The sequence below is a fragment of the Temnothorax longispinosus genome, chromosome 6 (genome assembly GCF_030848805.1).
Source record: "Temnothorax longispinosus isolate EJ_2023e chromosome 6, Tlon_JGU_v1, whole genome shotgun sequence".
NCBI lineage: Eukaryota > Metazoa > Arthropoda > Insecta > Hymenoptera > Formicidae > Temnothorax > Temnothorax longispinosus.
In genome coordinates, this window is record NC_092363.1 from 1,353,846 (window position 1) to 1,380,636 (window position 26,791).

Genomic DNA, 26,791 nt, shown 5'->3' on the forward strand with positions numbered 1-26,791 from the left:
TATGGGGAACACCTTAGACATACTTTGTATGGGTTTAATTCAAAATCAAAATTTTGTTTTTGAGTTGTGATAGTAGTTCCTCTCGGGGTGCGATATGTACAACGGAAATTCCTAGAAGATAAAATATTAGACCAACAAGACGCATTTATGCTAAATGATAAAGAAATGAGAGGACTATTGGCTACAGTTCAAGTAGTCGGCAACATTAAATGTTATCGTAAAATCAACCAAGCTTTCAATATTTTTTTAATTCACAACCATCGCCGATTTACCATCGGTGTCTACGCACAATGAATATTGCAACATTGTTAAATTATCGATTATCCGTGAAGAGATGTTTGGTAGATATTTAAGCGTGGACGGCGGGCCGCACTTTCCATTCACACGGCCATTCACTACAGGGTACAGGCGTGCGCGGGTTACGGCGAAAACGGTCCGGCGAAGACGCCGGGAGAGGAGAGGAGGCGCATTTCTGCAACATCGGCGGGTGACGGCGGTGAAATTTCGGCAGGTGCACACCGACGATCGTGCGCGCACGCACACCTACGCGCCGCGAAACGGCTTGTTTCCACGTGAAAGGCGGTGAACGGTAAAGAGTCAGGTATTTAAAATAAGGAACCGGATGATCGATCCGGCGGGTGGCTCGGTAGAGGACGCCACGACCACCACTTAGACCAGGCACTCCAGGCAGGTACCTGTCTGGCGACTACGGGCCGACTCGACGAGAACCCGTTCTCGAGGTTCTCGTCCTTCCACGGTTCTCGCCTTTCTCTCCCCCTCCCCTTCCTTACCGGCTCCGCACACCTTCGTAGACGGTTTTCCCACTCCCCGGCTTTCGCTGTGCCCATGATCCCGGGGCCCGACTTCAGTCCCCACCCGGACCGCGAAACTGCATGAGTGAGTGTCAGCGGCACTCAGTACAGTTACTGACGTTCCGTGCTGTGAACGATCGCCCGTCGTTGATCGTTGTCGCTCGTCATCGGCTTTAACGTTTGGAGTCGAGTGCAATCGAGTTTTACTATGCGCCGCTCTTGATACACATATGCGGTCTGTAAGTGGTGCTAATATCTTCTTCTTCACGGTCCCGGTCGCGATCCGGTCTCCCTCTCCTCTTCATCTCACGGACGATTTTCTCTTTCTCTTTTTGCGTGTGCCAGTCCCGTACGTTCCATCGGTCTCTCTCTCTCTTTCACGCGCGCGGCAGGTAGTCCGGCGATCTCGCATGGCCACAGGTGTGCGCAAGGTGCTAACGTTTTCTCGACGAACGGAGCCGCGGGGCCTCATGTTGCTCGGCCGATCGACCTGATTCGAGCGGCGCGCGGCGCAATTCGTCAGGCTCTCCCGTCTCGATCGTCCTTGCGCGCGATGGACCGAGAACGCGATCGACGAGTCACAGTCGATTGATGGAATTTGGCCAATTTTGCGGAGTGATCGGTGCTTGCCTGTGCACGGAGTTACGCGCAGTCATAGTTGTGAATCTCAGCAATTAATTAACGAATAAAATATATATTTTTTTGCGTAGTAATTGCAGTGCAACGTGATCTACTGCGATCGAATAAAAAATCATTTTAATTTTGCCGAAAGCCTGAAAATCGTGGAAACCTCACCGACACGTAGTAGCACCAATTAAAATTTGCTAAATTAATTCTATATGATTTAATTACGCCATGTGAAGTCTGCGATTCGAAGAGAGTCGGTTAAAGGTATATATTAATTTTTCTAGTTAACTGTTTAAATTGGCAATATCGAAGAAATAATATTAGTTCAATGCTTCAATGTATACCCTATGAGCACGAGTGAGCGAACGTGCTCGCGAACATGTCGATGAAAAGCGCGGTCCGTTCCAACGGCACTCGACTTTGATCGAGTGTTATATTGTACCGAATTGCCAGTTGTTTCAGGACGAACGGTCTACGTTGCGTTTGATGGTGAATTAATATCACTGTAACTCACGATAGATGCACCGTTTAAAACGCACGCGGCCATTTCGGGAAGCAGGTCCCATCCGCGCGATTAAAGTTCTTTAACGACTATTGGATCAATAACGTGTAAATTTATCGTACCCTCGAGAGAACAGTATAAGCGTTATCATTAATACGATTCGACCTCGTAATGAGGAGGAGGCCGCGAAAGGAAAGAGAAAGAGAAACCCGTGAAGAGAGGGGCTTCAACTTAATCCTTGACTTTCCAAATTCCACCGTCAAGGTGAAGCCTATCGAGTGAGCCACCGATGACTTTGTATGCACGTATGGATGAGACCGTCACGATGACCGTGCCGCCGCCACTACCTGCGAAGACACAGGTTCGGGATGCGAGCCAGGCCGCACGGCAGACTGTGTCAATCCGGACCGTTTCCCCTTCCGTCACGCCGCCTTTCGCCACCGGGCCCGGAGCAACGGTATTTGTCGGAGTTAGCGCTCCTACCGCCGATTCCGTGACAACCTGCGGGAGAAGAATCCCGGAAGTGCAATCGGCGAACGGCGGCTGCGAGGAGCGGAGCAACGTCGTCGAGTCGCGGCAGCAACAACGGTGGCAGCAATCGCAGCATCCCGCGCATCATCAGCAGCAGGCCGCGCACATAGTCAAGATCAAGATCAATCCGGATGGCGACAAGAACAGTAGGGTGATATCGACGGTACGGTTGACCCTGGACGAGAACGACCGGAATCGCGAGATCGAAAACAGTACCGCGCGCGAACGTTCGGACGGTGCGGTGGTGGTGAGTGCGACAAACTTGGTGAACGAGCGACGCTGCGCGAGTGCCGGTGTCGGTGAGGGCTGTGTGAGGATCAGTGTCTTCAGCGGCGATCCGCCGACCGATTCCGACAATCAGGAGCGCAACAACAACAACAACAACAACAGCAACGACAGCAACGTCAGCGACAAGCGTGGCCAGGAGGACAACGACAGGAGCGACAACAGAGACATGGTGCATCGCGGTACCGCGGAAACCCTGAACTCCTCCACCCTCGGTGGCGGCCGTTCGAGCGCCTGTTTCTACTACAACTCTTATCATCAGAGCCCGTTGAGCAGCATGGTGATGTCAAGCGGACAATGCTCGCCCAGCGACACTTTGGACAGCGGCACTTGCAGCGATCTCGACGGAACGCCGCCGCCACTGCCAAAGAAGAAGAACTCCAGCACGGTGATACTGTCCAACAGCACGCACAACCGGACTGGTAGCCTGACCAGCAGCGGCGCCGAAGTCGACAGCGACGACAATGAGAGCAACATCAGCTGCGACTCGTTGAACGGTGCCGAGGTGAACGGCGACGCGAGCGAATATCGAATGCACGAAACGTCGAAGGACGTTGAGGAAACGGTAGGCGTAGTTGAGAAATTAGGTCGAATCACGCTAACGGCGAACGGCGTTAATGAAGCGATCGAGGAACCGAGCGGCGTTCATCATCAGGTCTCGATAACGGAACTCGGTTGCGCGCCACGCTCGCCGGTGTCGTCGGCCAGCGTCTCGCCGTCGCCATCCGGAACGTCGTCCCTGTCGAAAGCCTCGTCGACGCCGCGGGTGAGGAGTCCCGATCCCGCGATCGAGCAGAACGGCCAGTCGCCGGTAATTAAAGCGTGCACATACGAGGAGAGGAAGCAACGGGAACAGGAGAGGATAGAGCAGGAGGTCGTCAATGCCGCTCGGAATCGGTCGACCGGTCACAAATATCTGTACGAGGACGACAGGTACTACAATTTCCACGTGAACGAGCTGCGCGATAATAATAAGAACTCGAACGGCGAACACGGGGTGGCCGAGAACGACGAGTGTTTCGCCGGTTACAAAATCCACGAGAAGGAAGCCATACGAAGTGCCAAAGGGACCGTGCGCGGTGTGAAGAACAGAGTACGAGCGGGCATCGCAACATTCCTGCAGTCGCCTACCTCCAAGGTTTGAATCAGGACAGAATAATTTAGCTTCCGATACTCTCGAGATTTAATTTCACAGAGCGCGAATTAGTTAGCGGCTTAATTTTATATTCGTAAGTTCTCACATATGCACGGAACATGGTAAAAAAAAACGGAACGTGACCTATTTTAGGAATATCCCAGAATATCCATTCAACAAAAAGCTAAATTAATAATTTAACTTCAAAGAGTGGAAATTAGTTTACTGCGTATTTGCGAGTTTTCACGCATATACAGAGCGGCAAAAGGAGAAAACACGATTTATTTCCGGGTATACTCCAGTAAAGAGCTAAATTATTTAAATCTAAAGAGTATAATCAATTTACAGAGTAATATCCGTTTTCAAACGTATACATGTATAAATGTATAGAGATTAAAGGAACAGTGCGTAAATTTCCAATGAAGGCTGTCGATGGGAATTAATTTAGAAAATGTTATACTGTATTAATAATGTGCGTGTCAGTGAATATACATGCACGTTAGACCTATCCGTATAAGAAGGTAACTAGCAAATAATAATGTTTTATTTATGGGCTGTGTAACATTCCTCTCCGCGCGTTTGCGGCTCCGCGCACTTAAAATATCGACCAATCGACACGGCAGTAGAGCTGAGCCCCGTAAACGATGAGTCGACTTGTTATGCAAATCAGGCGCTGGCAAGTACCTGAGGTGCGTATTGACGAGTCGGAATCGGTATCGAGCTGCGAGACGGGCGCAAGCCCCGCATCGGTCGGGTTGAGCGCTTAAATCCGTGTGCATCAAGCTGGATGCACTTGATTCGCATGGTCTACAGGTCGGCGCGAAGCGTTAGATTTACAGTTAGATAGCCGTAACGTCCTCCATCGTTCGCCACTTTGAATCAGATGGCATGAATTGGTAACTATATCGCGCGTTCGAATTCGCACATTCCACGCATCGCGCGTCTTGTGTAGGACGTAGTAAACCGTCTTCGTAAAGAAGCAAGTAATTCTTGATAATGATCGATTACGAGACGTATGATTGATATATTGACGTATAATTATTGACATTTTAAAAAAATTGTTGTTCTATAACTGTACAGATAAATGTCTTATTCCACCTGTAAATGAGGTGGAATCGGCAACATTTGCATAATGAATGTTTGTAAAGCTGTTGTTGAAGCGAGACTTGTTGTTGAAGCGAGAAAAGAAAAGAAAAATTAAGTGATTTATTTCCGTCTTTTTCGCATGGCAGTGCGTTGAGATTTTATGACCAATCTGAAGTCACCCTATAGGAACTCTCCTCCTAGCTTTCATACCTCTGTCATAAAATAAATAAAGGCGACGTCAATAGACAGGTTCCTCGACGGGGCTCGCAGGCAGCACAGAAGATCGTGCAGTGAATGATAATCTCCCCGCAATGTCCTTTGACAAATATTTACTATCGTCTTGTTTCTGAACACGTTTATTCGTCGGCGATAATCGGCTTATACCGATACCTGTGGCGTGTATGAGCTTATTTGCTGTCTACCGGTTATTCGATGCATTTCACATTAAATTCCTCTCAGTTCCTATAACGAGAGATCCCTATTAAGATCTCGCGAAATGGATTTATGGCAAGCGGCATAATATATATATATATATATACATTAGTGCATCTTTATCGCGAAGTTTCCGGTGTTGCTATGCGAGCGTCGTGCGTACGCGATGCTCATACCATCGATGCGGAACGGATCGACGTAACGGTAGATTCGATAAAACGATATTACGGCAACGTACCGAGAAACGCGACGTACGCAACGTACTGAGAAACCTCGGCCGCGAAACACAAGCCCGTGTAACGTCCCCCATGTACGTCTTGCCTCTTCCTAGTCTTGCTTGTATTCCTCTTTGTTATCACGCACCCGCGCTATGCCATCCAGCTCCGCTCTCGCTCGTGTGTGCGCGGCCGCGCGGCCTATTTCGCGAAATTACAGAGACCGAGGGTACCTCGGCTTGCACGCAAATGCGCTGGCAACGGCTGAGAAGTAATACCGCACTTCCTCGCGGCTGAATCTCCGCCTTTGAGACTTCCACGCCTCGATTGCACTTTTCACGTGCAGTCCACCGCGAACGTGCGATTATCTCTCCGTTCTCCATGAAAATCGACCCTCGCGACGCAAATGATGACATTTTAATGAGCTGCGTTCTATATCGCACGTCGTGATAACTACTAGCCAGCTAACTCCGGGCACTCTGCCAGAAAAATCCGTCTAGCAATGTTAAATCAATTTTCTGGGAATATCTTATGTCAAACGCTATCTTTTAATGTATCCAATAAAAAAATATTTTCACTTATTTCTATACAGAAAAAACAGAAGTGTTAAATCAATTATTTACTTATATTTTTGTATATAAGCAAGAATCTATAATCTTAAAATAAGATATAAATTTCGAAGATATTAAACGCGAAGAAAACTTGTTTGAAGGTATTTATATAGTTTAATGAAAAAAAAAAGTTGAAATAAAAAGTTGAAATTCTTATAAGAAGATTATAAATTCTTGCTTATACAAGAATATAAGTCTTGATTTAACGCTTCTTTTTTTTCTGTGTAATTTATTGAAAATGTATAAATTGTTCATATAAATCGATATTTAAAACCAACAATGAATGAATGAAAAATTGAATTTTGTGAATAAGGAAAATATAGCCAGTTGCGGGGTGGTGGTTGGTGCGCTTTATGTAGCGTAGCGCATTCTCTGAAATTAGTGACCGAAAGTAACACTTGCACTTTCGGAATGTTCGCTTCAAGCTCGGATAACGATTTGATTGATCACTATGGAAAGCCGCTGTATGCCAATAGATTTTTTTTATGTGATCGATATATCAACCGCGGCGGCAGTCAGGTAACCGCAATTTACGACATCGAAATGTTATGCGTGATTTCGCAGACCGCGCCACTGACCAGTGTAAGAAACTTGATTTCACATAAAAAAAAAAGAAATTAAGTAGGTGTACCAAGACTTCGGCCTGAAATCATAAACATCGCTCCGGGTAAACCACCGTGCAGAGCGTGCCCTACATTCGTCGTTGCTCGCTTCCTCATTGCACACGAAGGCACGCAGATTCTTCACGATACTCGATACATCTTGCCTGTATAGTATCACATAAAGACATCCTAACATTTTTTTATTTTCTGCTACTATTGATTTTGATAGAGACATCTTAATTGATATAACAGAAACAATTTGATATATGTACACACTTCTTTTTTTCTGTATGTGTGTAGAGCTTTAAACATAATTGACGTTTTTAATACAGTTTTATTAGAAGATCACTAATTAATTATTAATTCGATTGTTTTTATAAATATCTTTGATAAATGTGTTATATTATATATTTCGTTATATTAGATTATTATTCGAATACTATATTATTCAAAGTTAATGTATTTTTACGTAATTTGATTATTCTCTTTCATACAAGAAATATTTTTCCAAAAATATATATTTTATATACACATGATATCAACAATCATTTTTACGAAAATGCAACATCATTTATGGCAAGCATGTTTATAGCAGATATTCGCTCTGCGACAATTTTCTTCTATTGCTTAACGCTTTCTCTGCATAATAGAATTCTTGCGGTTGGGACAAACAGTCGGAATTGCAAATGTCGGAATATCATGCGAAATTACTTCCGAGTCTGAGAACGACTTCGTCGTTGTTTACATCATAGGGTGGCGATCTTGAAATCTTGCGAATTTCGATTACGCTTTCACGATAAATGCTGTGACTCTTGATTATTATTAGGCTATTTAGCTAGTTTCAAAAGGAAACAATGTGCAATAAGAAATGACAGCTCTACTTCCGTATAATTAACAGTTCAAAGCAGTTTCTAGTACAGTAAAATGTCTGACATAACCCGGCCGTATCTGAAACTGATGCTACAGCCATTTCTTATAGAACGAAATATACGTAATACTTGTCTCGTCATGTTGGCTGAAATTCGTGAAACGATTTTAATCAGAATTCCTCAATAAATCGAAGAAATGCGCTTCATTTAAATCATTTTAAGTAAACAAATGAAAATAATTGCATATATATTTTCGTTAAAAAATCCATATATCTGCACTTATAATTTATTTTACTTTTGATCCCAAAACAACTTTAAATATCTTGCTCTCATATCAAGCGATATAGGTTTTATTGCCGCGGTATATTATATATTTATTATCTATAATTAATACCTAGTATGAAGAAAATAATCTTTTGCCAAGTCGATATCATAATTGCATATAGAAATGTACACACCTTGCGCATTAATTGCATGTCATTTCAACGAATGATTATATATTATGGAACAGTATATAATTAAAACGTTATACATTTAACGGCCAGATAATCTGTTTAGTGAGTGGAGATATATACGCTTCGCTTAAAACTCCGTATTATGGAGAGTAGCTGGTTTTACTGCCGGCGTATTTAATTAAAGAATCTTCATAAAACCTTAACTGATAGCGCAGCGAAATAATTAAGTTAAATCTGGGAGTATTATTTTCGCGCGGAATTCAATGGAACTTATGATGGCAATTAAATTGGCAATTTAGGCATTAGACCGGGTACAAAAGAAGGAAGTTTATGAATTTTGATAAAACGTAATTGTGTATATTGAAATCGGCTAACGTATCTCATATTTATTAGCTAACTTTAACAAGAAACAAAACTTTCTTCTTCTAGAAAAAAAACTAGTCATTATCTTTCTCTTACTCGCCTACATATTTTATCAGTGCGTAACTAGTTACATAATTACCAGTTTTGTTACACGTAATAACGTATAAAAGCATATTGGACGCATTCAACCGATAATATAGCTTGCCGGAATTTCTCGGAAAATACAATATACTTTCTCATGAAAGTGGAACACAGTAATAAATTAACAGTAATTCGTAAAATGAAAGAATGCATTGCGAATTGTTCTCGAAATTATTATTTTGTTTTTATAACATAGTTAACAAACGTTTCCGTCAAACTCCGATATTACACATCGCCACGTTTGAAATCTCGACGTATCTTGCTCTCCGATCAAACCTATATAGCTTCATTGCTTCGTGCTTTATGCGCGCGGTATCGACGCACGTGTCTACGCATGCTGTTCGCAAGTTAAGCATTACTCTCGTTTAGCATTACTATAAATTTTCATGAAGCTGATTCACACGTGTATGCACGCAACCCAGTTCGGTATCTTAGCGACCGACTGTGTATGAAGAAGGTGAAATGATCGATGATAAACGCGCGGCACAAGTACGACCTACTTCGTCATCTGCCTCCGCGGGCCAACTTTCTTTCTTTCTCATTACGAAAATTATCCCCGCGAAATCATGATCATATTGATTGGGCTTTATCTGTCTCCCGATAACCGCACTGGGCTTCATCGTCGGGGCTGCTTCTCCCATTACGCGAATTGATTTCTGCCGCGCAATATACGTCGATCAAATATATAATTGATACGCTTCGCGAAATTAAATTAATCAATTAATAGATTCCGTCTCGTGTGCTGCCAATGAAATGTTCGGGTCGCATCCCGCTAAACGATAACAGTCTTTCGAAAATCACGCGTCTGCACAATCTTTCTTTATGTAAATATACTTTCGCATTTCTATCATCCGGAAAGTTCTCCAACGACCTAATACGTAAAATGACTTATGTAAGTACACCTGAATTACTAATATATCTCGCATTAGCCTTGCTAATGAAGCGATGCCGACGACACCGGACGGCTTCAAGACGCACGACCTACTTCATCTACCGATTTCCGCTTTTACGAGGCTGCCTGCTATTCCACGTATTCAAGAGAGAGATGGATTTGCCGGTAGCAGATGGCGGGAGGTCGGCTTCATGAATTTCCCGGTTGAAGAAAACGCGCTAGGCATGTCCACGAGACAAATCGGGTGGGAAAAGAGAAAGCGGGTCAAAGAGGCCACCGCGGCGACAACGGCAACAGCAATGAGTAGTTTCAGCCTTCTCTTGGATTCATTTAAGCATCTTCTCTTGTATTTTTTCGCAGTTTTTTCATCATCCATGTGTTGTCCCGTATTCCATTTATACGCTCCTGCTGCCCTGCTCGCCTCCCACGTATGTTTGAACTTTTTACAAAAGCTCTTTCCTCGACCAGTACGTTTATCGAGAAATTCGAAACCGTGCGGCGTGAGCGTGTCCTTTACTTAGCATCTTGTTTTTCAATTAACTAATAATAGGATCTACGCTATTGTCATGAAATTTTATGTGAACAAGATAATGCGGATATTGAATTTACGAGTGCAGGGTTATTATACAAGCAAATACTTGCAACGTACGTATATACAAATAATCTTGTAATAGTTTCATATTTTGAATTAACTTGTAACATAATATCTGTTAAGATCATTAATAATAATTTTGAGGTAGCATATCATGTAAAAAAGTTATTGATGATATAATTAGCTATTGTTGTTAAATAATAGGAAGTATTTCATGTTCATATGTATATATCAATAAATTATTTCACAGATTAGGAGTTTATAAAAATAAATAGAATTTACACAATATACGTAATATAGCTGCGCTTATATAACTATTAATATTGCTGCGTTTTTTTCTTTTTCATATAATATGTGATCTCTATCTTTGAGATTAAATAAAAAAGAGGCACACACAAAACTCACTCACAGTGAGTCGGAACAATAACCACAACCATAATCGTAATCAAGTCCAGTTCAAAACGACGTCTTTTTTTCTCGCAATCTTTAAAGATAACAACAATTTCTACCTAAGAGTAATCTAGAGCAGTACTCTATTCTCATCAACCATATGACTCGAACTACTTTGGATGATTTGCCTCGCGTGTTTTCGTCCAGCGAAGAACAGTAACAATATACAGTAAAATGTTCTTCATCAACGTTACTCGAACGTTCACGAACGTTACTCGATGCCTTATAATTTGTAGCCGATGCACCGTTATCAAATGATGAAAGAGCACAAGTGTGCATTTGCATATAGCGTGCTCGGACGCGTGACACGAGCAGTAACCTAAAATTTGGAGAATCTCCGTTTGATCGAAACCGGTTTTATCAAATCTTTCACGGATACCATAATATTCCAAAAATTGTAAAATTGTAAAATTGGAATCGCATATGCCACTCACATTCAGTACACTCTAGATGGACGTAAACATGTCATATTTTCCCGCAATTTATGTCACCTTGACCCAATATACATTAATATTCCGAAGTTACACATTATTTTCCTCTTGCCAGGAGATGGCATATGTGAGAAATAATGCACTGGGTAATGCACGGTATGTTAAATCGTGAAAAAAAAGAACGTGCCCCGTATCTCTGGCTTAGAAAATTTCTAATCCCGCATTTTTAACCTTTGCATGAAATGTGCGAGCCCGGAGCCGCAATCCATTTTCCATATATTTCCAAGGAATAATTCCCGAACCGCAGCGCGAATGTATACACGGATTCCGCATTTAATTAATTAAGTCACGCGCGCGTGTATAAATCCATGTGTAATTTCTGCCTGAATATATATTCAGGTGCAATATAAATAGCTAGTCTTTTGTCAAGGAAGCACTCCGGAAAATAGCTATTTCTGTGTGTGGGCTGCCTCGCAATTCAATGTCCCAGTGTCAGAAAAGATCTGCGGGAATGCTGTTTTGGATTATCACTTAAATGCTTTCCGCAACATCGGCGCTATACTTACCGCGGCGGTACTCACGATGAGAATGTCGACACGGTAATATGACGCTCCTTTCTAGTCATGAGATCGTTGACATTTCTGCGGCGGACGCGCGGTTGCAATCATGCATAAATAATTGACCGTACTTATGAAAGTGCACTTTCTTCTTCGGATTCACACCTCGTTCTGATGGACGTGCGGCACCCACCAACGCTTGCGAAACGATTATCGCCTCTCGATATACAATCGTAATGCAATTCTATTATCGAAGATGAAAATCGTAAAAAGCTGACTTCTCATCACAATGACGCGCTTTGTTTGATGACGCATAATTAAGCTATGTATCTCAAAATAGAAGCACGTACTAACTGAAGAATCTCGTTTCCATAGTGAGTAATTGAAAAACAGGAAATGGGAGAAGATTCCTTATACGTAGATATATAGTTGAATATATTACACAAAAAAAAAGAAGTGTGTTAAATCAAGACTTACATTCTTGAGCAAAAATCTATAATCTTCTTATAAGAATTTTAACTTTTTTTCTTCATTGAACTATATAAATACCTTCATTCAAACAAATTTTTTTCGTTTAACGCAATTTATATCTCATTTCAAGATTATAGATTCTTGCTTATAAGAATATAAGTCTTAATTTAACACTTCTTTTTTTCTGTGTATTTTGACGGTACATTTGTTTTTAACCGTGTCTCGAGAAATCTTAGTTTCTTCATGAATAATTGAAGAACGGCTTTTAAGATTAATATATTATTTTATTGCATATTATTGTATTATTAATTTAATTCTTTATATAAAAATTATTACACGATTGTTTAAAAATTACAATATTTTTCATAAAGCTCGTTCTATAATTGTTTGAGTAGAATTCACTTGTTATTAAACTACAAGTTAATTAATAAGATTTCAATAATAAAATTATGTAAGAAGTGCGCGAATAGGAAATTGATTCGGAAATTAATACGGAGATTACAAGTATTTCTACATTGAGCATGTAACAGGCAGTGAAAGCTTTCAGTTTCAATTTCAAGGAAATCAAACTTCAACTAGACTTGTCGTGTTCCAATTTGCATTCGCGAATGTCAATTAAGAGATCAAAAGGAATTATATAGCTAACTCTGTTCTATATTTCGATGTGACTTAAAATATAAAATGTAATAGATTACGTGGCTCGGAAGTGAGGGGAATCAAATATAAGAAACTTTTCATCATACTTGCAAAAGAGCTGTTAACTTTATTCTCTGCAGAATATGACTTTTCGTTTGAAAGTAACAAATTTAACATAAATTAAAAAGAAGGTATAAATACTGTGCGAAAAAATACAAACAAGAAAGAATTAAAAAGAAAGGGAATTCTTTTCAGTAAGATGGAAAAAGCATGGCAGATTCTCACAGTGTATACTATTTTATAGGTATTTAAACGAGCTGAAGCGCTTGTTTCGAATGAAATTCTTCGTCACGTGCGATTGTCTACGGCGTGTTTACTTTCGTTTGTATAATTGCTCGATTTTTAATTTCAAATGACGAGACGAGAAACGCGAGCGGCGATACTTATACCAGCTGATATCAGCGTAATGCTTCGCACGATTTACATTTTCGGGATAATCCGCTAATTTTATCGAGCCTCTCGCAACTCACGACTCTGTGGGCCAGTTCGCGACCACAATTACTCGATTTATTGATCGACCGGAACATGTGACGGTATAATACTCTCGCACAAAACCGCACGTAACCTCGCGTATGAATTCGCGATTGACATTTCGTTACATATGAGGTATGAGGTAGGTCAAGCCTGCGAGAAGCGTAGAAATGGCCAATTGCCTGCCAATATCGCGCATGTGATCCGCGGTGCGACAGGAGCGGCATTTCTGATCGGATGTGTTCTTGAGCGAGAGATCCATCGATCGCACGTCCCGCGGGCTTCGGCGGGAAATGCACGTGAAATCACATCACGCTCGTGTAGACTTTAATGAGAGAGGCACTTGGCGGAATGCATTCATCGGACGGCGGCGCATTTGCATCGATTATCCCGACAAAGGTCAGATCTCGTCTGACATCACCGCGCGCGGCGACGCAGATGCAGAATCGCCGCGCACAGCTTCCAAGTGCACACACACACACACACACACACACGTGCGACGAGGGAGGCCGTTCTTTCTTCGGTGCTTGTGTCATGCGAAGCGGGGAGAACGGGGCTAAAATCGCGTTGACGTAATAATACCTACCGAACGCGAAGAACGATAAAAATTTCTTTCTTTATCCGACGCGGAGTCACGTGCGCCGTTACATACATTCTGCCGCGATCGGAGCCGCGTAACTTTTATTATCCGTGCCATCCGCTCGCGAGGCTCGCTATTACGTAATCAAAGTGGAAGGAAAAAGTACGAGACACCCAAGATAGAACGTGGCCTAAAGTCGTACGTTTCAAGCGTGACACACAATTATGTGCGCGTTAAGCACACGCGTGAAAGTGTTTGTCTTTCGCCGACAGGATCATATACCTCAGATACCCGGCGGCGATACGCTTAGGCGGTGCAGGTGCACGAGCGCTTTCTCCTTTTTACACATTTGCCTCGAACGTGTGGTCAATACTCGAACGTTGCGTTATTACTGATCGCGATGTCTCCGCGAGCATGCCAATCGTCTTGTGCAATCGCGCGACCGCACGTGAGAACTTGAGGAGATCGCACCGCGTCTCCGTTGCCTATCGATGAAGCGCACACTCTACATACTAGTTTTGTATCCCTTTCCGTTATATCCCTTTCTCTTCGAGAGCTCGAATCTCATTCTCGTACGAGTGTGCCGTGAAAGTCGTATCGCGCACTTAGAGATCATTATTATAGAAATAGCTGAGTATACATGCAGCGGACTTCCATTACGCGATTACGCTTCCCACTCTAGGAATTGAATCGGTACTAAACCGGCTAATGATTGCGCCGCAATCGTTAGCCGCTCATTGTCGTCATTTATGTCACTGGTGCTGAGCCGCATTGATATGACAGGTAATAAGTATACGGATTAGATGATCGGCTTGAATTCGCCGACATAAAATACGCCTGACAATTACCTGAAAATGTTTACGTTAAACAGCTGAGGATGTTAAATAGATGGGGAAAAATAAACGTCTCGTATCGCATATTTATATCAGTATTTTGACGCCGCCGTGAGACTTCGTTAACTTAATTTCACGCTCGTTTAACCACCCCTCATAATGCGTATTTCTAGTCCGTGATGCAGGTTGCCACGCGTTAACGAGCAGAGTTTATTATCCGGTCTGCATTTATCGGGAAAAAATCTTAACACACCTCGCAGACGGGGTCTGATACTTCGGCCAACAGCGGGAAGATCCAATTGCGCGCGCAAATAAAAACGCTTTCATAAAGCTAATATAATTTTTGTATTTTAAAGTATGTAAACTTTTATATTTTACATTTTATATTTTAAAGTATGTAAACTTTTATACTTTAAATTTTATATTTTAAAGTATATAAACTTTTATATTTATGTAAATTTTTATATTTTAAACTTATAAAGTACGTAAACTTGTCTTTTGTCGTAATTTCAAACTTTTGAAACATTATATAAAGAAGAGGTTTTACATATTAACAGATACAAATAATAATTAACTTACGTTATGCCCTAAAGCGCAGTTTTACGCGTTCTGCCAGCAAAGTGTTAACACACTAAATTCCGGTCAGTGGGCGACCTGTTCTCTCTTAACATTATCCCAGTTACGGAGAAATCGTCTCTTTGGCGCCTCGATTTGTCTGCATTACCAGCTAGAGTTATTCTACCTCAATTAATCGCTAGTTCAAAGCGTACCGTCGTTTCGTATGTAACAGCCAGGTGCAACTTTCATTAAACACTCGTGAAATTATCTTGTATTTGAGTACGCGTACCGAGCTGCCGGCGCTGCCGTTGTATTATATCGCCATGAAATTCAGACTCATTAAATTACCCGTGCTACACGTATATTATAGTTATACGCTTGCATTATATTTTACAGTATATTGACGTTTAATTAATTATATGAGAAACATGTACATGATTGATACAGTTTGAATCAGTTTTAAAGCTAAAATAAAAATGAAAGCTATATACATTTCTCCTCTGTAGAGATTAATTACTTGATAAAGCAGAAAGAGAACTCTGAGAGTTATAGATTATGAAAAGGGTTGATTAATTTACATCCGATCAGTGATCAAAGATGTTAAAAAAAGATACGTATCAAGATTAATATAAGAAAAAAACTAAGGTAAAATTATAAGAGGGAAAGTAGAAAGAGTTTAATAAATTAAAGGAGAAAGTGTACTTATTTTTGCAAAAGAATTTATTTGTTAACAGATATTGTATGTCATTAAAAAATTGAAGTAACAATTTTTTAATAACGTACAAAAGCAATGTTACATATAAATATATATATTTTTTTATATTTATGCACGTTTTGTTGCATAAACTCATGCTATCTTTAATTATTCGACGATTTCATATACTTACTTTTTTAAGTTCGGCAAACAACTTCTCAAGATGCGGCACAAATGTTCTAGACAATCCAATTATAGAAATGATTGATGGTAGCATTAATAGTTTTAACAACTTTCGTTTTCATATACATTCTATTCTAATATACCATACAATGCAATTTTGCAAGCCAGGAACATGCCTTTTATGTTATGCCGCACTGTCCGAAGAGATCTCTATTGGATCGTAAGAATCACGGAGCGCGAATAATGTTGTGTGGGATCATCGCGACGTGCAAAAAGTTATTCACGTCGTATGATCCGCGCCGGCTTCACACGTCCTACAAGAAACCATGATGGAGACTATGATGGATAAATTATTTTCTTGCAAGCGTCCCTTTCTCGTAGGTCATGTAAGGAAAGCTGTGCTTTCTTCAAACTTCACATGTAGACTGAAAAATGTCAAAACGTTAAAACGCCCGTGACTGACGACCAATCATCTTTATAACAAGATAAGATCATAATTACTAGTAGACAAAAATATAATTAAGATGTAGCAATACTTTATATTTGTACTTTGTGATTTAAGCCAAAAGGAGGATAAATAATACAATCTTCTACACTTCTGAACAGAGCACGAAAATAGATGACCTTATCAAATTTTTTCACGTGTGGAAATGAAATCCAGTACTGCGACATTGATAGCCATCAGAGAAAGGACATGTTGAGTCAAGGTCACTACAATTCGTGCCTTCACTTTTTGAAAAGCATTCAATAGGGATTCGAGTTGTACGTGCACGGCAATTACCAATGCAATACGCACGTCACATCGTCCACTTAACATTTTGCTTTGTAAAACGGCATTAATTCTAATAGATGAGGAGTTACTGATATATGTACATATATTTGTGATTTTATGATTCATTATATGTACATAATTTATTTCTTTCTGAGCGGTGATAAGTTCTAATTATAGCTTTAATTTAATATTCGGAATGTACGAGAATCCGCGCGCGCGCGCACCCGCACACACACATGCACACACATGCGCAAAAAGTTTGCTTCCCAGTAGTTTATAGCTTATGATGTGAAGCACGGCACTTTGTTAGGCCATCTGGCTCGCGTGTACGTGGCTGTATTGGCTCTGCCTTTTTTAAGATGATATACAATTATGATCGAAGGCAATTACTATACGTGTCATTTGCGTACAGGGTAACGGGTATCGAACGGGTAGGAACAAGTAGGTTAGCAAAAAATTAGTAATGGTTAGCCGAGATCTTAGCCGTGCATACCTCCACAATGATAATGTGCTTTTATGGTGCTGATCATGCACCTGGTATGACGAGTCTGGTTTCCCCGTTGAAGTACGTTCATTAGCAGTCGTGTCGGGCAAGCACGTGGTGATCTATAATGCTGATCGGACGCGATCGCTCCGCATATGCGCGCATGGAATGGTCATATCGCAGCGAAAATTTTTCACACGCAATGATTAGTGGCGCCAATCGACTAGCGCCAGTAAAAATGCAAGTGTAAACACTTGATACAAACTGGCGCTAGTAATGTGGCGTTTACTGGCGGTTTATTGGCCAAAGCATAAAACCTCAAAATTTGAGGATATATACTTGCTGTCATTTACTATGTCATTTAATTAATAAATGTTAAATATTTTCCATATTATACACCAATAGCATCACTGTGGGAGCTTTCCAGCAAGCGACACAAGTCGACAGAAACGTCGTTCTATCTTTCTTTTTTGGCAATGAGTAACAAAGACAAAACGACACTTGTGTCGCTTGCTGGAAAGCTCTCTGTGTAAACACTTGTGTGCCAGTCGGTTTCTGGCGCCAATAAATGCCAGTCAGTTGGCGCCACTAATCATTGCGTGTTTAAACTCTCCTTCATATCGCAGCGAACGTTACGAACTACTGCAATTCGGTAAATTCACAACCGTATTGATGTTTTCACATAAAGCTATCTCACTGTAAAAACAGTTTGGAAAATTGTAATGACATTTCAGTCACATATATAAAAGTGAGATTTCCAATAAATAAATGTAAAAGGTTTTAATCGCGCTGCAAAAGGACTTTTGTGACGTGATAACAAATATTCTTCTAACAGCACGAGGACATTTTATTTGTTGTACGCTTTTATACCCGCAATAAATGGCAGTTTGCAATTTTTGCGAGAACAATAACATTAATGAAGATAGACAATTATTTTTATATATAGATATACGATATAATTTATTTTATATACTCGTACAAGTTATAGTCAAAATCATAAACAACACGTGATATTAAAATGCATCGATTATTCTATATAATATTTGATAATACTAAATGACGTGAATATTTTCATATTTGCATGACTTTACTAATCGTGCATTGTGAGTGCAAATACCAAAAATGGCAATTAGGTAAAGTGCTTTGTAGATGAAGAATTGTTGTCGGCATTATGCGCGACACTGAATTACCTCGCCACTTTTGCGCGGTGAAAGCTAATTTAACATAATCATTTTCCCTTCCTTTCTCTATCTCGCCTGCCATTTACCGCTATCTCCTTCTCCATCTTCATCTATCTCGAGAGGACTACCTAAACGACATTACATAATTTAGTTGGAAAAGTATATTAGGTATTATACACACGCGCGCGCACAAGAAAGTAGGCAATTCAAAAGGCAGCTAGATTATTGCGAAGATTGCAGCCGTCTCTGATATACAAAAACTTATACGTTATGTCATTTTGAACGTGACATTTTTTTTTACGTGAATGAAGATTTAACTTAATCATTGCGGTTTTTATATGAGTGAAATTCTAATACGCATAGTATTACATTTTTTATTGCAAATATAACTAACTCGACGATATTACATTTTGTGCTGTCATAAATATTAAAAAAATAGTACAATAATAAATAATACAGATGGCAACTTTTCTTGTAAACCGTACAAGCATACTGATGCACATAGTCCAATATAGTTGTGCACGTGCCAATGAAATCGATTGTAAAGAAACAGCCAATGAATGCATGCATTGTTGAACAAGAATCGAAGTTCGAGCGACTTGTGATTGAATCGCCGAACCATAAAGAGAGAAGTCTCTTTATTCCGTACAAAAATTGTCACCCCGTGCTTATTCAAGAATCGATCGCCGATAAAGGGAAAGGTTAAACGTCTCGCGTTTGTCATTAGTTTCGGAACTTTATTAATTCATCAATGTTATTATCATTCTGTCGCTTATGATATCATCGTACGAGTCAACATTTAAAATTATAGGTTAGTAACTAAAGTTACTGCTATCTGCAAAATACGATAGCATTTATTGAAAATGAAGCAATGAGGGAATGAGTTCAGGGAATGAGTTCGAGAAGTCATTAACCATTGGCGGATAGCGCTTTTAATAGGAAGTATCTCGCTTATTAGTACGTATAAAAGTGTCAACAGGATATGAAACTCGTACACAATATCGTTAAGATGAGCGATATTACCTATTTGTAACAGAGAAGCTCAGTTGTCTTCCGGAAATTGATGGGATAACAATATTTGATTGTTTTATGACTCACATTTTATAGCTATTATATGTATGTCGACGAAAAATATATGTACATTGTATATTAATAAATCATATACTGAAATATGTCATAGTGTGAGGTAATAGAAGTAATCATCTTACTATCGTAAAGATCTCAATCTGGGATAGAATTTTAATATTTGGTTTAATCTAACAATAAGAATTGTTTGGAATCTTATTACAACCTCTTTGACAACGTACCACGTCCCATTTCAGGCTTACGTGGAAAGAGAAAAGGGCAAAGTGGTGCTTTACACAACATCGCTGGGCATTGTTAGAGAAACCTTTACCAATTGTATGAAGATGAAGCAAATGTTGTGGACGAACATGGTCAAGTACGACGAAGCAGATTTATTCCGCGACACAGAATTACAGAGCGAACTAAAGGAACGAACCGATTCAGAATTCGTAACATTGCCACAGCTCTTCGTCGATGGACAATATATTGGGGTATGTATGCATTTTTAACTCAAAATTATTGAAAAAGTTGCGAGTAATGGAAGGAAAGTATTAGTATAAAGAAAAATTGAAGAAGTATTCGAAAAAAAATATATGCTTTAATAAAGATATTTGATTAGAAATAATTAACAGACATAATTTAAACAATTCAATCAAACCGGAAATGAAGATAGAACTTGATTTCGATTTAGAAGTGTTAATTGAGGTATAGGAATTAAATATGGAAAGATGTTATCGAAAGTTGGGCAAATAATTTAATAAATCCATTGCATGAAGCTATGAGTCGTAGCTTTGAAAACGTTATGATTTAAAAATACTTATATTTACATTTACAAAATCATAATTGGAACATTAATGCGCATTATATCAGCATTAATTGATCATTTACTGCAGTATTTTCACTAATAAGATGTATGATTTAGATCGAAAATTGTGTTTTGTAATTATATTTTAAAATTAAATATTCGGGACGTAAACGCTTTATACAAAAGATTACATAATAAAACGTGAGCAGCTGGCGTTGCGTTGAACGTTCCGTCATCTGCGTTTGACATTCGTCAACTAAGTTATTTTCTTCTTAGCGGCAGTATCGATCTCGCTGTCTCTCAGCCCTTTCACAGGTAAAATAACTTCTAATAAGAAAAGTTATATTGCGCATACTAGCATTCGTATACTCTATGATCCTTTCGAATCCATCCTCTTACGTTTTATGAAGAATTTGTACAAGGCCGATGACGCATTATGCAACTCGGGATATTCGACATCGAGAAAGTCGGGAGATGAATGACGTGAAATGTCAAAGATAACTGTCGAGCGAAAATTCGATAAATGTACGAACGAAAATTTAATTTTAAATTGCATCTGTTCTGCGGGCATAATGCGAATAAATGAGTCAATAACGGGAACAGTACATTTAAATTTGTCATATAATAGAAATTATTATTTCCGTACTTAATTAATAAAAAAACGAAGCATAAAATCCAACGGTTGGCTATACCATACGAATAATACGAAGAATGACTGAACGAAGAGAAGTAAATGAGAAATATTTTATTTTAAAGAAATTCTATCATAATCTTCGGAACTATACTCTCGCATATATACAATGACAAGATGCGATAGCGAAGATAGCAAAGTATTCTGTTTCAGCATACAATTCTCAGGTGTTCTAGAGTGTCGTGTTACACAGATCTTCTTACGTTGCATCTCCAGTAGAATTGTTATTGAAACATGGAAGAAAATAAAATAGAAAAGTTAGAGATGACAACAAGAAGTTATTTAACGTACAAAATATCGAATTCCTTGTATAATGCATCGGTTCTTCGTCAAAAAATACAAGTTTTCGTAATTTTTTATGTATTAACCGCCGATATATTCTGCTGATTTTAATAAATATTTATTTTGAAAAGAAATATGATTCACATAACTAGATTATAATTTGTAATGATTATTCGTCTAATTAGATACTGGAGTAACAATTGAGAGATTACTTAATCGAGAATAAGCTATTTAGGGAATTAGCTACAACAAATAATCATTACTGCAGCGGTCACTTAAATATTACAGCACTTGGGAACGACCGCGAGCATATGTGTTCCCATTGTATATAGTTCGTAATTGCTCTCATTCACGATGGAGGTAATACAAGTTTGTATCATGTGCGACGTAAGATGCCTTTATATACCTCCATAAAAGAGCATGTCGCTTTTATTGCGATGCGGTAAAGATCTTCGTAATCATGAGCTTCAGCTATATTCGCGTACTTTTTCCGAGGTGATGAAGTCACAGCGATATATTTCGATCAAATTATGAATATACACGATAAAAATGTCAATTGCTCATATCTCGAGTGTGGTTTTAGGATATGTTGAAATAAAATTTTGTACAGCGTGTAAAAGGAGTTTTTATAACAAAAACTTGAAACTGTAAATTATTCAATTAAAGAATTATGCCTGACGAATATATTTGTGAGAGAGCGCTTGAAAAGGACCGGATCCACGGTCGAAACGTAGCGTTTTAAATCAATAAAATTTGGCCAGTTGGGTCGCTCGCAATATCTTTGTTAATAAAGAATTAAACAGAGAGCTTTTGCAAATAAAAATTTATCTATTTGACGTACACAATATTCTTGATTATTTTATTTAAATAATTTTCTTAATTAGAGATAATAATTAGAGATATGTCTGTTTTTTTAATTAAATAGGTATATGAAAATGTTAAGTACTTGTATCAGAGTTTTCTCCTTCAGGAATTCTCCTCGAAAACTTATTAACTTATTATAATATCAGTCCTTCTATAATAAAAAAATATTGGATAAACAGCATGCTTTTAGCTTTAAGAGTCACACACACACGATCATGCTGTTATTTGATTTTTTCTCTCTCTCTCTCTCTCCACCTCCGTCCGTGGTATCCGTTTCTCAAGAGTTACTTCTAGCAACCGATAGTTGAGAGAACAGATATATGCGTAAGTGAAATGTCAAGCTATTTGATCCAAGGCCGCCGGAGAGAACGCGAGGTGCGATTGCCTGCGTTACACCGTCTTACGGTTGCTGGTGTCTAGCACACAAGTGTATGTATAGACGTAAAGCTACCCGAACTGCATTCCAATCCGACCGCGTCATGCAATTATCTCGTACGAAATAACCGATCGGTGCCGAAAATCAACGAAACATCCTTCGAAATGTTCCTGTCGTCGTCCATTTGCCATCAATTTGTAAAATTATCTCGCTTTCTCACTCTTGCCCACATCTTCGTACGACATCTTTTGACAGTTTACACGGCACGTAGTGAAAGGAGTACAATCGCAATAAAACTCCCTATTACGTTACATCAGACACGAGATTACAAGATGCGCACTGACAAGCATCTTTGAAATGTCGCATCGTTTCACTCACTCGTATATTTACAAACGCGTAATACACACATTCTATACCTAATTGTAAATTATTCGCTAAAATACGTGTGTCGTGATACAATTAACTGACTCCCAGGATGTTCAATGGTTGGAAAGATAATCTTTCGGGACGAAAGAGCGAAATTTCCTCCTTGAATAAATCAGCGGCGCGTCAAACTTGTAAACTTGTAAAGTTATCGCGTGCCTTCATTAAAAGCCTCATTAACAGCGGCATGAAAATGTATGATACGGCCATTACCGCGTGGCTGCGCATAGCCGTATTACATACGCGAGGAACACCGGGGGAAGGGAATAAAATTCACAATAAAATTCTTTCGCTATTCTGCCGCATTCCTCGACGACAGACCAAGAATGTTACATCGCCGCGTCTTCCTCGAAACACGCACCGCGATTTCCGTCTCTGTTCGACAGAGAACTTTTGACGTACGCGCATATGCGACATACCGGCGAGAATTTCTGTTTATGGCGTAGTCGTTAGTGTTAGCGACAGACGAAATGAACGAGGCGGAAAGAAAGCGTCGAACAACTCGAACTCAGTTTAAATGTCGTGCTATTAAATGCCTGCGTTTCACAATTTTTTGTTTTTCTCGTTACAGGGTGTCGACACCGTCGAACGACTTAACGAGTCGGGAGAACTGCGCCGCATACTGGAACCTTACCAGGTAAGCTGATTTTGTCGAGCACGATAGAAAATCCTAGCGCATATCCGTAATATCCTCTTTGCCCCCGAGGTGTACTTTAACACGGTTGTGTTAAATTCGCCCGGCGAAAGCGTGGAATTAATAATCTCTCGTCGGAGTTTATCGATTAACATTGCTCTCAACATGCCAAGTGCATTCTTCTTATACGTTGTGACAATTTCAAATCCGCACGACTGCATAAGAAATTACACTAATTTTAATAACTAGAAGCCGTAACGCGCATTATAGTTAATAAACTTGCGTAATGTTTCGTAAACTTGGCGTATCGGCTTAAAACCGTTCGAAGCGTAGAAATGTTGTACATAACTTCCGCCTACATTTTAAATTTAAATTACTCATTGAATTCTTAGTTTCTGACGTCAAATGTACGTAATATTATCGAAGTCTAATTATATACCTTCGTAACAATTAAGACTTGAATTAATTACATCATCATTGGAAAAAATAGCATTCCATAAGTTTATGAAACAACTTTATGTAACAAGACAATATTTTTAGCTTATGTATTTTCAATTCGAAGCTTCCAAGTAAGTAATAAAAATAACTGATATTCAGAACGGGAACGAAAAAGATTCGATATTCTTTCTACCCGGGATTTTTTACGCGTAGAACTATCATCGGGATTTGAATGATTCGCATGGTCGCGTAATACGCCTGCGACGCGGTTATTTCCACGCAGAATCAGCTATCTAAGGTAGACAGGGAGAACAGCGGACTGTGATGAAACGTACAAACAAGACAAGTAGTTGTGAACGCAAGGTTGTACGGTCCTTTCACTTGTATCAAGAGACACGGTAGTGTCTCGCGCCAAGTACACGCGGAGCGAGACCGACCGTGACTCTTTTACGCGACGCGACGGGTTGCGAGTACCCGAGATGTTGAGATCTCGATAACGAGTGAACGGATCAAGTTCTAAGTAGGCTTGATCGATAGCTTGGGGTCCAATTAGGGGGGGGTTTCTCTCATAATCTGAAATACGTGCTTCTCTCTTTCTCTCTCTCTCTCTCTCTCTCTCTCTCTCTCTCTCTCTCTCTCTCGTTCTTTCTCTTTCCGTCTAACCGCCCACCTCTTTTTCCATCGTGATCATAAATTTTGTCGTGCAATTCAGGTTTACCTTGCTGCAACTAAAGGTCGTTTACATCTATGCGGCCATTGTTATTTCTGTGTCGCATACCAATCATATATCTTGCACGTATACACTCTTCGATTCATATCCATATGTAATAATTTTATTTACATAATTTATTTAATTTTATTAATATAAATTAATTTTTTAATACAATATAATTTTGTGTATAATGTATAGCAATAAGATCATAAAAGATTCAAATTAGGGTGTATATGTATCGAAAGTTGACAAAATAAAATATTTTTAAAAACGCAAAGTATTAACAATACAATACAATTTCTTAATTTTGAAACTAAATTTATATTAATACATATTATAAGCAAGTGAAAGGATTAATGATACGTTAATCAATTTATATAGCACAAATTAGTTTCTTTTTTTTTCTATATATATATGTCAGTCTCAAATGCACCGCGCTTAGTGGATATTTAGATACAAGTTTGATATTCACCCATGAGGTAGTCATTATTCCAAACTCGTTACGTACTCTATAAAGTCGATTTACATTTCAGGTATTAGACTCGTTAGTAATAAGTAAAAGTGAAAGTGAAAACTAGTTTCGTAACGTCAAATAAGGTTCGATGGAAGGTCTGTCCAAACATCGTTGTCACTTTATCCAATTTATTGCTAAAATTTATATTATGAGACCATATCAGTGTTTTCAAGTTCAATATGTAAATTTAATATATACTTCATAGAAGACTTTAAAGAAAGATAAAAGAAACCAAAAACTCATCTAATAAAAAATAATGCTCTACAAAATATTTGCCTTGTTTTTTAATATTATATACGCCGAGTAATATTTGTCTGGAATTATAGTTCACAATAGAAGTAACTTTATGACAACTATGATTTGAATTTAAATTTCTCGGGAATAAAGTTCTCTTCGCCACAGCGAAGATAAACTTAAAATTAGTTAAGGATACTTTTAATCTATTTTACCACAAGCTCAGGTCACTTCCATTTTATATAATCGGATTTATATATTAGCAAAAGTCAACGTAATTTGCAAGCATGCGGTAAAGGAAGATACGGTTGCTTCCAATTCAATGAATCAAATCACGGTCGCTATTTGCTGATTTATTTTTCATACGAGCACAAACAGACGAATAGACGTATGATACACTACTCTAATACGCCAGTGAAAAATTTCCCGGCGTGTGGTGCTTCTCTAGAAGCCACTGCGCTAAAATCTGTGCTAACTGCTGCAACGAACAATTAGTTATCATTAGTTTTATAATGCGCTTAATTCAACGTTTGCGTTTCAGTGCAAGGATGCATGCGCCGTTTGTACCTACTGCGGCGGATTCCAGCGGCTGCTATGTCCCATCTGTCACGGCAGCAAGAGATCCGTACATCGTAACGAGTTCACCGTGGAATTCGTCGCCTTAAAGTGCGCCAAGTGTGACATTTTCGGTATGATACGTTGCCCGCATTGCTGAAGGAGGATTCCGCGAGGGGGGGAATCCACGTACATCTGCTCAAATCATTTCTCTTAATCTTAACGACCGTCTACTAACTTATATCTCTATTTAAGGTGCTACGAAGAGTATATTTTATGCTATGCTTTAAGCAAAGGACATACACGAAACGCATACAGACACTAACTAATCGCGTAGCCGCGCTGTCGCATGTTGTAAGATATCGGTTAATAAAACTTTGTGTAAAGTTTTGTAATTTTGTGTATCTCACTGAAACCCTCATCCTTAAATCCGAAAGAGTTGCCTCCGAATTTTCCTATAAAAGTTCCTCCTCGTATGTGCTCATTTCTCTGGAAATAAAGTTTATACTACAATTCCCCACCATTTATTTTGCGTCGTTTGTTCGCATGCAGGGTAATTTCAACAAAGTCGCAGGATTAGTCGTCCTGCAACGAGCATCCCAACGATTGTCATGGTAACTAGAGTAGACCGACTGATCTAGAATAACGAACGTACTTTCACTTTGTCCATGATCTAATTAAAAAGGC

General features: G+C 39.4%; 1 protein-coding gene across 1 annotated transcript; it reads left to right on the top strand.

Moving 5' to 3' along the window:
• The first annotated feature begins 1,058 nt into the window (after positions 1-1,058).
• Positions 1,059-26,499, top strand: LOC139815481 (uncharacterized). The gene is made up of 4 exons (XM_071782418.1): positions 1,059-3,895; positions 19,834-20,067; positions 23,589-23,654; positions 26,091-26,499. The coding sequence occupies exons 1-4, from the start codon at positions 2,231-2,233 to the stop codon at positions 26,262-26,264; spliced, it is 2,139 nt and encodes a 712-aa protein (XP_071638519.1). The 5' UTR covers positions 1,059-2,230; the 3' UTR covers positions 26,265-26,499.
• The last annotated feature ends 292 nt before the right edge of the window (positions 26,500-26,791 follow it).

What these genes read in the sequence shown, in the direction of transcription:
- LOC139815481 (XM_071782418.1), top strand. Translation starts at nt 2,231, where the DNA reads ATGACTTTGTATGCACGTATGGATGAGACCGTCACGATGACCGTGCCG. An exon ending in TCGATGGACAATATATTGGG is followed by an intron (nt 20,068 to 23,588) that starts GTATGTATGCAT and finishes TTCTCGTTACAG; the next exon opens with GGTGTCGACACCGTCGAACG. An exon ending in GCATACTGGAACCTTACCAG is followed by an intron (nt 23,655 to 26,090) that starts GTAAGCTGATTT and finishes TTTGCGTTTCAG; the next exon opens with TGCAAGGATGCATGCGCCGT.